Source organism: Lissotriton helveticus, chromosome 2_1, assembly GCF_964261635.1.
Source record: "Lissotriton helveticus chromosome 2_1, aLisHel1.1, whole genome shotgun sequence".
Lineage (NCBI taxonomy): Eukaryota > Metazoa > Chordata > Amphibia > Caudata > Salamandridae > Lissotriton > Lissotriton helveticus.
The window spans coordinates 1,570,101,060-1,570,114,803 of record NC_136059.1 but is presented as its reverse complement, the minus strand read 5'-3'; the positions used below and the strand labels follow the sequence as shown (position 1 = coordinate 1,570,114,803).

The 13,744-nt window shown below is 42.0% G+C and overlaps 1 protein-coding gene across 5 annotated transcripts in view; it reads left to right on the top strand.

Moving 5' to 3' along the window:
* The window catches only part of RNF38 (ring finger protein 38), a 745,333-nt gene extending 732,086 nt beyond the window's left edge, over positions 1 to 13,247 (top strand). For all 5 annotated transcript variants that reach the window (XM_078676542.1, XM_078676544.1, XM_078676543.1 and 2 more), the window contains one exon: positions 9,943 to 13,247. In XM_078676542.1, coding sequence (XP_078532668.1) covers positions 9,943 to 10,005 — 63 coding nt within the window. In that variant the 3' untranslated portion in view covers positions 10,006 to 13,247. The remainder of the gene's footprint in view (positions 1 to 9,942) is intronic.
* The last annotated feature ends 497 nt before the right edge of the window (positions 13,248 to 13,744 follow it).

Here is a 13,744-nt window from a genome sequence, read left to right as displayed (position 1 = left end):
AAATCGTTCCAGGATCCATGGTGATGGTCCGCAACTTTGACAGATCAAGTCCGCTGGAGCCTCGATGGAAAGAGCCCCGACAGGTCCTCCTCACCACCCGTACAGCCGTGAAGTTGGAAGGACGCAAGGGCTGGGTGCACCTTTCTCATGTTAAACTTTTTAATGGACTGAAACCCGCCTTAAAGAACATTTCCCAGGATTTGAAGGATTGCCAAAATATTGTTCTCAAGGACTGTCCCGCAAATGACATTGTTACAACCCCTCCCTTGTTAGAGAAAACTCCACAGCAGGAGTATAAACAGAAATTACGGTCTAGTAAATTAAGTCAGTCAGTTTGATTGTCTAAGTCCTCCCCTAGGTGAAACGGTTAGACTGTTTCTGACATGTATAAAATAGACCCCCATAGTGAGAGAGTTAGTCAAAACTCAATCCGATGTATCGTTTTTTTATGTTTCATATTGTTTTCCAGCCTTATGATTTCCTGCACCAGTTATGCATTTTACCTATGTTTCCCAGTTTCACATGTAAATAAGTCTGCTAATGCTACAGTAGAGCACACGTTTAGTGATCTGCCCCCTCATGAACTGTCCTACCGCCTCGCTATGCGTAATAACTCATTTGTCCGCATGTTACATTACTCACACCAGACCAGCAATGCCACTAATTGTTGGGTGTGTGGTCGACTCCCCCCTTTCCAGATGCCGAAGGGAGTTCTGCCACTTTTTCCTTATCCATTTTCACATAATGGTTCGTGTGGAGCATGGTCCACGTTAACGTCATCCTCAACAGATATGTCTTTTCTTAACAGTACATGTTTCCCAGACAAGCAAGGTTTCCCCCACAGAACCGGGTTAGATCTAGAAAATGAAGTGTATAATTTAGGTAATTATTCGTCGAATTTCATGGTCCTGAATGTTCAGTCTGATACTACTCCAGACTTACCTGCTATTTCAGTACTACCAGTCAAAGGCGAATTATGTGTCCGAAATAATGGTTCCGTACATGTAGGACATAGTGATTGTACTACTATTGTCAAGTATAGTGACAGTGGGAAATCTATTTTCAAAGCTTCACGTCATTCATATTTTATTTGTGGTCAGACCGCATATGTTCGTCTGCCCCTCGATTGGGAGGGAACATGTTACATTGCCTTCCTACTGCCACCAGTTTTTCTAGCCCCACCTGATTATCATAGAAATACACATCTAGTACACATTAGACATAGAAGGGAGTCCCCAATTGTCGATTATACTGAAACTACTCTAGAACAATATACCGATTTCAATAAAGGTTTCTTCTTCTTTATAGGCCCTGTCCAGAATAGTAAGTTAATCCGTAGATTAACCAGAACCCTTGAAGCTGTAGTAAATGAGACTGCCTCTGCTCTAGGTAACTTAACTGAAGAGCAATCTATGAGATTTGTCGTTTTACAGAATCGTCTCGTCCTTGACGTCATACTGGCCGATAGGGGCGGGGCCTGTAGAGTCATCGGATCTAGTTGCTGCATTTTCATTCCAAATAACGCGCCGTCTGTTTATTCAGCTATAACCAGACTCCATAAAATTGCCCATCTGATACACCAAGACCCAGGCACCTGGACATGGTCCGGTTGGTTCTGGAACATAATTTCCGCATGGGGATGGAAAATCTTGTCCTTTCTAGGTATAGCAGTAGCGATCATATTCAGCTGCTGCCTCTGTATACAATGTGGCCCTGCGATTTGCGGCATTTGTGCTACCTCTTGTATTCCTAGTCCCAAGCCCCGTTCTAAATCCCGTTCCAGGATAATTCGAGACGAACAAATGATACTGTATGAAATGATAGATGGTATCATGAAAATTGATGTTTCCTGATGGAAACGTAGTGACAAGGAGGGAATGTGGAAAAGTAAATTTTGCCATGTTCTGTGTCCCTACGTGTCATCCATCATATGTTATGTGTGCATGATTAAATATGCATATGCATTCCCCATGTCTGATTAATGACGCAATTACAGTTGTGTCCACCTCTAGTATGCCAGTTTCCAGTTCTCGTGAATACTACGAATATCAGGCCTATGTAAAGTTATGTTGCCACGTTTCTCAGTGTGCACGTTATTCTATTGAAAGTCCCCGTTTCTAGGCCTCAAAAGGGCCCGGACACCAGATTCAGCTCCTGTCTCCTGAAGCCTCGCTGAGGAGCGATACAGCCCCCACCTGTATCCTCGACCCTTCACTTACTTCCTGCCTCGCAGTGCCCGGTCCAGCCTGGCTCTGCCTCTGAGTCTGCCAAGACTATGTTATGATTCCAGTTATCAGTTCAGCCCTCCTTCCCTGCATTCCTAAACTACTGAATCGCATCAATAGTTTCCGTCATTGTCTAGCCTTCACGTCTCCACGTTAGAGAAATACTGTATTTAATGGTCATATAATATTCTTCATCACGCACTACATGTAGAATAATGCATGGTCCAGTCTTAGATTCAAGTTAGCCTTTCCTCTCCTGACTTATAGTTTATATCAACATGTTCTCTAAACATCAGATACTAGATACTGTTTAGGTACATGTCGCCCCGACCCTCCAGACTTCAGTCTCTGCTCCTAGCACAGAGTTCATAGCCCCCAGCTTCTCCTAGTGATACGTCATTGCCAGTTTGCGCGCACCATCAGGTTAGAGGTCCCGGCTCCTTAGGTAGCCCCCTCCATGGTTTCCGCCCCATTCATGACATATCCTGTTACGTTTGCATCACATGTCTATGTATACGCCCAGTTACACCTACTTTTACCCTTATCTTTCGCGACTGCTACGCGTCACACCTTCTGCTCCGCCCACTGCTACGCCTACTGCAATGTAATGCTATGTGTTTGCGTTATGTATATATGCTCATGTATTGTTATTAAAAGTCAGCGCGCTCATCCCAGACCGAGCCCCAGCAGCTGCTGGGCCCTGTCATCCTATTCCTACGCAGGTTGTCCTGTTCCTGTCCTTATGCTGTATTAAACCTGCAAAACTCCTACTACCTCGAATCTTGACTCTTATTTATTGAGCTATCTGTTATGATATATGTCTAGTCAAAAATAGGGTATTATTTATTTATTTACCACATAAGAACAGAAGGCAGAACGGGCAGAGAGGCACGGGGCAGCGAGGGGAACAGAAGGGAAAACTGGGCAGAGACACGGGCAGCGAGGGGTACAGAAGGAAAGACCGGTCAGAGAGAGCACAGGGACAGCGAGGGGAACAGAGGGAAGAAAAAGGGGCACGGACCACGTACAGGCAGCGGGGAAGACAGACAACAGTAGTCAGAGACACAACAATGAAAATACAGGCAATACAGTAAATTTGCAAACTGCCTTTAAGACCTTTATGTTGGCTCTGTATGTGTGAAAATGCACCATCTTTTCACTTTTTAAAGTCAACGTTTTGAGTGCCATTTGGCGCCGCAGACGCGCACGGTTTGGTTCCTGGCGCACGTAGCCATGGTTGCAGCGCACAGAGACCCTCCACTGCCGCACACAGAGGAAAAAAATTAGAGGGAACATTGGTTATGAGGATGAGTGGTCTAAAGAGGTTAGTCTCTTTGGGGTAGCCTTAAGCCCATTGGACCTTAAAGTCAAATACCAAGAGGATTCTGATAAGGATGGTTATGGTCATCAATATTCCCATCCGCAACAGCAATATCACCAACAGGAAATGATGTACCTCCCTTCAAGTCTTATGACAGACCTACAATATATGCTGGCAGACTATAAGAAGAGATTTCCGCCAGAGCAGAGTATCCAACAGGCTCCGCCTCCTCCGCCTTCTTTTCCACAGGCGCAGGTTCGCTCCTCTCTTCTCCAACAGTCACCTAGGGTTCAGCCTCCTCCTCAAGTTGCTACTGTTCAACAGTTGCGCCCGGTCGCGTTCGTAGGATGATCCTTTTGGATAACTAAGGACTTCCTCCCCGCTTACCGCTGCCAGACAGAATCCACGCTGGTTACGCTACAATCCCGACCCTGGGCATATTATACCTTGGGACCCTGATTAATAGGTCTTGTTACCAATCCCATCTGCTCCTTGGAACCCATGTTACCAGGAATCACTCAATCATCAAGAGGCCCTTGAGCCCCATCGTGTGGCAAGAAACGCGTTGGCGCCCCGCAAGCCGCGGCGCTCCGACCCTTACACCACCCACCAGGGTACAAGGAGCTTTGCACACCACCCAGACAACAACTCACTGGTTGTCTGCCCCGGCCCCTTCCTGACCCTTGCAATTGGAAGGGTTATGGTTAACAATCAGGTAATGTATTGTTAGTCCTGATAATGATCCTTTATTTTGTACAGGATCGAAACGCCGTCGACAGTTTATGTAGTTTCACGCTAGTTTTCCCTTATGTTACCCAACTGTGTTTACTACATGTGGTCAGCTTGGTCAAACTCTAACTCATTACCAGCGCCCACTTATTTTAGAATTGCCTGCCAATTACCCCTTTATGTATTTTTCTTGGTTTGTCCTCCTTGTGTTATATGTACTGGATACAAGATTGTATCCCACTGTATAATTGGTCACCTTATTTTGTCAAATCATTTACATTGATTAAATCATTGTCCGGCTGGACAAGTTTTCTTATAGCACACATTGTTGTCTATAATTCATTAATTGCCCCGTATGTATTTTGCTAAGTTAAGGACCTTTGTTGTCTGTTAAACTGTTCAACAGTTGTCATCCTCTGATGAGTAAGTAGAGAGAGAAGAAGGAGAGATTCAGCAGGATGAATGGGATTCTTACATCATTCCCACTCCAGCATCTCTCCCACAAGCGGATTTGCCTCCGGAAGATATTGGGAGTTTCCACAACCTTCTGGAAAGAGCAGCAAAGCGCTTTGATTTACTGATGCCTGTGCATCAGCAGGACTGTTTTCTGTATGACATTAAAGAACCTTATAGGAAACCGGTAAGGTGTATGCCTATTATTGATATATGTAAAGAGGGACTAAGAATAATAAGAATCCAGCAACTGTACCACCTGTGTTGCTAAAGCTGGACAAAAAATGTAAAGCTCCGGATGATGCTCCTGCTTGCTGAATAGGTCATCCATTCGGTGATCTCGCAAGAAGCGCAGCGACGATCTAAAATCCTTCAGCTCCCCTGACTGCTCCTCCTGATAAAGAAGGCAGAAGGCTTGACAACATGGGGAAGCGTTTTTCGACGACGTCAGCTCTGACAGTACTAGCAGCGAATTCTCTTGCTTTATTGGGCCGTTATAATAGGCAGATGGCACAAACTTCCACCAGATGACAAGGAGGAAGCTAAGAGAATTCTTCTTGAGAGCTAGCGGACCGCCTCTGAAGTGATAGACTGCTTTATGGATAGCGTCTACTGGTTTCCGGCAGCTAGCGGGAGAGGCCGTCTTGAGGCATCAAGGCTGGCTTGAAGCCACTTCATTCAGGCCTGAGGTACAGACAAAGATTCTTAAACTGCCTTATAATGGAGAAGAATTATTTGGCAGCCACGTTGACAAAGCTTTACAAGCTATCAAAAAAGACACGGATACGGCTTAGTGTTTAGGTACTTTACAGTAAAGAAAAATGCCTTTTCGTGGCTCCTGAGGAAGAGGTTACCAATCTTATAGATCAGGTTACCAACAATCTTACTTTCCAGCATATCCTTTCACCGCTCAACAATACAGGCCCCAGTTTACAATCCATCAGGCGGCCTACAACAAGACTTCTTTTAGACGTAAATCAGGACGCCAGGGTAAGGAGACTGGTCGTCACCAATGACCACTCCCAGCTGTCTGCCTCAATTCCACCTATTCCATCCCTGGTGGGCGACTAAGTATCCCGTTATCTTCAGCAGTGGCAGTACATAATATCGGGTCAATGGGTCCTAAACCTAATCCAATTTGGCCACTCCTTGGAATTTACAGAGATTCCTCCACCAACTCCTCCTCTGCATCGCTTCCAAAAGCACCTACATCTCTTAAAGATGAAATTTACCAATACGTTGCAGAAAGGAGCAATAGAACGAGTTTCCCTCAACCAGAGAGGAAAGGGTTTCTACTCCAGTTTCTTCTTGATTCAAAAGTAGTGGAGACCGATCTTAGACTTGCGGAACTTAAACAAATTCTTCAAAAAACAATTGTTCCGCATGATCTCCATTAAGATGAGCTTCACCTCAACGGAAACGGTTACATGGACGCATATTTCTATATACCCAATGCCGAAAGCACAAGAAGTTTCTGAGTTTCACGGTGGCCAACAGTCACTACCAATTACGAGTCATACCTTTCGGACTAAAACCCGCTCCCTGCATTTTCAGGAAATGTTTAGCACCAGTTGCAGCATATCTAAGATGACAACACCATCAAATTTCCCCCTACCTAGACGACCGGCTTCTCAAGGCCCCACTTAAAAAGCCGCAAAGACGTCTACCAAAGCCTGTCCGCAACTTTTCAAGAAATGAGGCCTTACTTTAAATGTAGAAAAATCGATTCTGCAACCACCCTGTCGACTGGTGTTTCCAGGTGCTATCCTGGACACCACGGAAAACAAGGCGTATCCTACTCTGGAGAGACAACAAAGGTTAATATCCTTGGCAAAAAGTGTCCAAAAAAGAAAGTCTCTTTCCATACGCCTTTTCAAACCTCTCCTAGGAATGATGTTTTCTTGTATCCCAATCCATACCTCATTGTCTCCATGTGCGTCCTCTTCAGGAGGCTTTAAACGAACAATGGGTGCAGATATATGGCTCATTCGACGACCTGATCTGGATCACACCTCCCATGATAGCAGCCTTGGACTGGTGAATGCGATCTCACCAATTATCGCAGGAACTGCTGTTCCTGTTGCAGGCTGCTCCTCTCGTGATTACAAGGTATGCATCTTTAGAGGGCTGGGGAGCTTTTCTTCAAGACTTACAGGTCAGCGAAGATGGCCACTTTCCCACTGGGATCTTCATATCAATCTTCTCGAGCTAAGAGCAGTTTTTCTGGATCTCCAAGCATTTCTGCTAAGAATACAAAATGCATTGGTGCTTGTCAGGACGGACAACACCACGACAATGCACTACCTCAACAAACAGGAAGGAACAAGATCTCTCCTGCTCTCTCAGGAAGCCCAGCTCCTATGGCACTGGGCGATTCATCACAAAGGGTATATATCAGTGGCATACCTCCCAGGAAAACAGAATGTCATAGCGGATACGTTGAGCGGACTAAACACTACTTGCCACGAGTGGGAAATGGACCAGCACACTCAAGACAACATTTTCTCCAGAGAAAGCGAAATGAGGGTACTTCTCAATTTGGCATCACCATCCGGGTTCATAGGGGAATGCCTTTTCAATAGCTTGGTTGGGCGTATTTTCTTACGCCTTCCCCCCATTCCTCTCCTTCCACGAGTGCTAAAAAAGATAAAGACGGAACCCTGCAAGATCATTCTGATAGCTCCAGCCTGGCCTCGCCAGTACTGGTACACAGAACTTCACCTACTTTCAGTCAAGTCTCCGATCCACCTCAGACCATTTCCGTCCGTTTGACAGTGTACCAAGGACAAGTGTGCCATCTGAACCCCAGTTCTCTGAAATTGTCAGCCTGGCTCCTGAGTTCCGAGAATTTCAACACTTAACGATCCCACAGGAGTGCAGACAGGTGCTGGCTAAAACAAGAGCAGACAGCATTAACAGGACTCACTCGCCTAAATGGATGAGATTTTTCTTGTGGTGTGCATAGTCTAAGGTCAATCCTGTCAATTCACCTCACCTATACATGTAAGTCTCTGGGGCCATGATCAGTAGGAAATGCACTTTCAATTGCTAGTTTGAGAAGATTCTCTATGATTTTCCTCTGATCCCTCTTGTCCCCAAGGTGAGCATCAAGTGTACGCACCAAAAACAGTGTATGAATGTGATGGTGCCAGATTGGCCACGTCAGTGATAGTTCCCAGTTTTTCTGCAGCTGTCCTTTCAGATGCACAAAAGTTTTTCAATTCAGGCCGTTTTTGCTTTCCTGGATGCAGCCATGATTTTTCACCCCAACCTTGCATCGCTTTACTTGACCACATGGCTCTCGAATACATGAAGTATGGACACTAAATGCTTTGAGTTGATTACATGGCTGTTTTGAAAGAGGCAAATCATCCTTCTGCAGGATAATTGTATGCTTCTAAGAGGTTCTGTTAATGGTGCCTCAGCAGGCAGGCCAACTTGAAAATGTGCCTGAAAATAGCAATGGCAAAGCCAATCTGTCTCAGCTTTTTAATGTAAGTTCCGAACTTTTTACTTTGCCATTGTTTGTCTCTAAAGTATTGTTGAAAAAAGGTTAAAGAAAAACAATTCAAAATACTGGAGCCGGGGTGTGGAATTTAATAAAATATCTACCTGTCCATGGGACACGATGCTTCATAAATCTACTTGCCCTGTAACAAAATCCACTGGTCCCTTGGGTGCCATGTATTACGACTGCAAATTATGGCAGAAATCTCATTATATAAGAGTTCTGATAATAGCCTCTCTGATTACACCAGAGCTTAAAACAAAGTAGGTTTGAAAACTAGCAATTCCCTTATTTTGTGAACTTATTACTGCTCAACAGATTTTCACATGAGCAAATCTACACATGCATATTTGCTTGGGCTAAAATGCAGTTTACATCTATTTTCTAGGAGTATAATTTCCTCACTTACTCCTGTAAATTCCTCTGAATTTATGAAAGCTGTAAATCTGCGCTAATGCAAGGACATATACCATGGCTGCACTTTTATTCCTTTCTTTAACAATTGGGTCCCTAGTTAGGTATGCCGTTAACCAATACCTTTTGTTTTTATTAAAATTCTGTCTGTCTCGATCTACTGACTGGCTTTACTGTGAGCGAACACATTCTTTTCTTTCACGAGGAGCATATAGGCACGCAAAGTAGTTTTGTTTAGTGCCAGAAACTACTGTCTCAATGTGTGGTTTTTGAGACCAAAAATATTTTTGCTTTTGCCAAAGTTTGTTATAGTGATGAGGGCCTGGCAGCTCCCACAACAATAAGGTTGTACAAAAATCATGTCAAAACAAGACACGTATTGACAAAACCAAAAAAAGGGCAATCAATGTCATACTTATCGTCTTCGCCAATGTTTGGTTTTTGTCACGTTTCCTAATATTTTGTTGAAATTGGTTACACTGATTTTCCATTAGGAATATTTTTGGGAAATACTAGAATGCATCAACACATTTTACCAAATGATGCTTCAAAGAGTTCCTAAAATTTCACAGTACTTTTAGGAGAAAGTTCTACTGGCATTTTTTTACTAAGATTTTATTTTGAAAGCAAAGAATCATCAATCTTGCTTTCAAGTTTTTGGATATATTTGCATCTAATCAGAGAGCATCCTGGAAGCATTATACGTAGCCTCATATTGTTAAACTTTGCAATCGTGGCTCACATTTTTATACTGGAACCACTGTCAGTGTTGCAGTCTAGACTCATAGCATTTCCTTAGAGCACTCAGCCCTTAATAATAAAGCCTTTCTATTAATGAACCATAAATACAAGTTTGAAAAGCATTAACAATCAGACACCAAAATTACCTTAACTGCAGACAATGCGCTTCCCTCATCCTTAATGTGGTACTGTAATCTGGCTGCCAAAGGGTTTGTGCTGCAGGGGATTGGGCCTACTTGTCAAAAGAACAAAATAAACAGGAAAACGTGTTGTCCTTAACCCCAAACAATATGTCCTGGGCGTCTGGCTATATGAATTTCACACCCCTTCTGTAGGAACAACAAAATAATATATTTTGGTATGATTAAAATGTATATTAGTATAATTTAGTGTTTTCAGTCTTTAACAATTTGCTCCATTTGTTATAAAAATTCTGGTGTACTTAATTTTTTGACAAGTAATATTAACTTAATTCGAATTATTTGTTTTATGTCTTACCTTCATTAACTTAAAGATTCCCCTCTGTAAAAAGTTGCTTTCTCATTTTCCAGGCAAACCGTACCTGCCCAATTTGCCGTGCTGATGCTTCAGAAGTGCACCGTGATTCTGAATAACCAATCGAAGACCGCACAATTCTCTAGTTTTGGTGTTCTATTCACATGTATATATGAACTATCCAATGAACTTAACCGTGTGAAATCCAGCCTTCTCTCTACACAATATGGTCAATGGGCCTATCTTTGCACTGTGTGATTTTAATCAAATATAAAGCTTTTAATTAGTCTTCACAATTATGGGATTGTTATACTAACCGTGTGATTGGAACTCCAAAGACGTTATTTTTCTTTAGCTTAATTTTGTGTGTGCACTAACATTTCCCTGGTTTTCGTGTGATCATTCCGAGTTTCGCAGCAAGGTTACCATGAACGTAATCTTAGCATTTGCTTTTTTATATTTAAAAAGCAAAATGGTAGCTCAAAATGTTATAGCAATCTACCTTCCATAGAGCCTTCAGATACTGTGAGTGGAAGGAGTGAGAGATGTCTGCGTGTTGATGGCATTGTGACTGTGTATATGCTAGCATTGAGCATGTGTGCGTGAGACTGAGAACCTATATACCAGCATGTACTGAGTGTGTGCGTAGTATTAATTTTAATTATACTGCAAAGTATAACCTTGTGTGTTATTTAAGCAGTGCTAGTACTGTACACTGGTTCCCTCCTTTGTGTTTGTGGTTTCACACTGAATGGCGGGGTTGTAGCAAATATTGGCATTTCATGTTTTGTCCCAGAATGTTTGATGGCTCACCTGGGGAACAGTTCCGTTTTTTTTCCTTTTAGCTTCGGAAGGTAATTTGCACAACTTTCCTCCTTTTTTCCAGTTTATTAGCAGATAAAGTGGTTATAGATTTAAGAGTCAACAGACACAACCTTGATTCTAACCTACTAATATCAGCGGCAGATATGGAAAAAGGGACACCTGATGAATGCAAGCGTAATATTTGCCAGTTTATTATGATTGATTTGTTTTGTCCAGTATTTGAATGCTGATGCTGCCCAGGTTTCTTTATGGAACATGCTTTTTATCTTTTATCACATATTGTCTTTTGCATCCATGTTCATTATTGCAAAGCTGGTGGGAGAAGTTACGATTCTGTTCACTGCCTCTTATCCCACTGATGATAGTTAAGTGTGCCTGTTAAATTTCTGTGTTGAAGTTGGTTTTATGATTAATATCTTCTTTAGTAGCTCCGCACGCAGAAATGAAATCATCTTGGGGGGCTTGTGAATTTCCAGAGGGCAATCAATCTCATTTTGCTAAATGCTAATTGGTGATCGAATAACAGAGGTGAGGCCACTTATTTTTTGACATCGTCCAATTTTGCAATGAAGATCTAGTTCACTAAACACTCCATGATGTAACTGATTCCTCAACAGTAATTATGGCAAAACATAGCTCCTCATTAGAACTCCTTCTATAGAGCAGTATACCAGCTATCAACTCATTCAAAGAAAAAAACATCGAAACAACAATCCATCAACAATCAGTCTGCAACCTTTGGTGATGGTGGTTGGTGTTAACATGTTGGCCTTACGAGTTGAACGTTTACACTGGTTAAGATTTTAAACAATGTGAGGTTGGCTTATGCCTTTAAGGATTTTAATTTTCCCTCTAAAAGTGTTTTCTCTGTTGTAAGTAACACTACACTAGGTCTACTCGTGATAGTGTTATCACAGTGGTTGCAATAGCACAAGCAGCATAATTTGCAATATCGCTGCAACTTGCTGCCAGTCTCTGCTTTAATTCATTGTGTCATGCCTTATGCTGCATGTATACTACTATACTTTTACATTTCTGGTTCCCAACAGTGTTACTCTGTTGCTCCACGTTGTTTGATTCGAAAGGCTGTTCAGATCAAAGCACAATTGGCCATGATACATTTGCCTCCACCCACGCCAATATAGGGAAACAACCCTTGCATGTGCAGATTTAGTAAGAACACTCACTGTCTTGGTGGTAACAGATGAATTGACTGTTGCGTTCACTATACGTTCGTATGTTAAAGAACGAGTTAAATCACACATTTCGTAATTTATAGATTTTCATGTACGAAATCATGTTTTATAGATCAGAAAAATATTTGTACTTGTACAGATTACAGAACGACACTACTTCTTTACTCACGTTATTGTTTAAGCGTGAACGGCAGACCGTTATTCTGAGGGAAAACAAGTTACACAATGAATTGGCCTCCTCTTGAATTTGATTATTTTCTGATAGGTTAACCCTACATCTTTCAAACACTACATCATTGTACACTTTACACCTGTCTTTCCAGTCCGCCCCATTCTTTAAATTATAAAAGTATGCAATAAAAAATAATTGTGAGATTAAAATGCTCTCGTCCCAGCTGTGTTTCTGTTGCACACTTGACTAAATATAGGCTGTTTTGTTTGCCTAGAGAGACTCTTTCAGATGATATCCAGTGGTTAGTCCACTCATTGGTGTGTAAACAAATACCCAAGTGCTTGTGTTGAGAAGCATGCCCAACTGTTCACATTTATAACTTTTTGATTTCATTTGGGAGGCTCAAAAGAGGAGCAGGAAAGGGGTGGACTAGGAGCACAGCTGCTTGTTACTGCCATGTCATGTATGCATTTTGGCATCTTGACCTTGAGCCACAATTAGAGTGTGGCATGCATCAAAATTCTCTAGACATGCGTATTTTAGATCAGACACGGTCTTTGGGAACAATTCTTGCCTTCCACTGTATTCTCACTATTAGTCTTCTTGGCTTATTTTGACTTTTAGATGGCATGTGAATTTCGTGTTATAGTTCTGTTAAGGAGTAAAACCCAACACATTTGTGTTAAAATATTTTTGTCACACTTTGTGCCGTTCCTAGTGATTTTCTTAACCAATCTTTTACCTCTAGTAAAATAAATCCAATACTATTCCTGCAGCAGGTTTTCCAAAGATGCAACTTCTGCAGATAATTTCAGGACCCACTTACCAGAAAATGTTTGCTCCTCCCTTCTTTTCTTGACACATTCACATTTACCTCATTTTGCGATTTGTGTTGAAGATTTTGGGTTTTATTGGAATCCTGTTTACTCAACTGTTTTCTTTAAGCAGTACACTCTATTAACTGTATCATTAACATGTAGGTTTAAATGTTATAAATATCTGTAACCAAATCATTTGAAGGCTTGATGAATTTTTAACAATTTGTACATTTTTATGTGAGTTGCTAGCAATGCTATACTAAGTAGTGCAATGATTTTTTTTTTTTATCCCTGTGCCCAATTTTGGAATTGAGGGTTGTTAAGTAATAAATGTATGATGTAAACTTAAACCTCAGTGTTTGCTTTGATTGTTCTGGGAAATCTTCAGAATATAGCAAAAATGTAAGCAATGTGTTGACCAGGGCGAGCTGGTTTTGTATACTTCTTACTCATTACCTTGTTTCCCCTGTGCGACAGCGAGTGAGCAAAAAGGCACTTTATTGGAAAGCATACTCACCTGATGGCATTTGAACGTATCATTTTTTCACAAATATTTCTTTCTGGTGGATACTTCTAACTGCAGATTCTTCATCTTGTAAATATTCCCCAGGCATCTCCAAGCTGCCTTTGTTCCTCTCCGTAAGTGACAAACTGAGCCGCATACAAGCGTCACCCACGCATGCTGTCATCCGTTCCTTTCTTTCTGCACCTTCAAATGTGAACCCAGAGGTCTCTTCTTTAGCCTCTGACAAAAAAATTCAGTTTTTCCTCTTAAAACTTTTTCCATTGTGCAGGGGCAATGACCCCTCCTGAAATGACAGGGTTTAAACCTTATAGAGACTGTTGC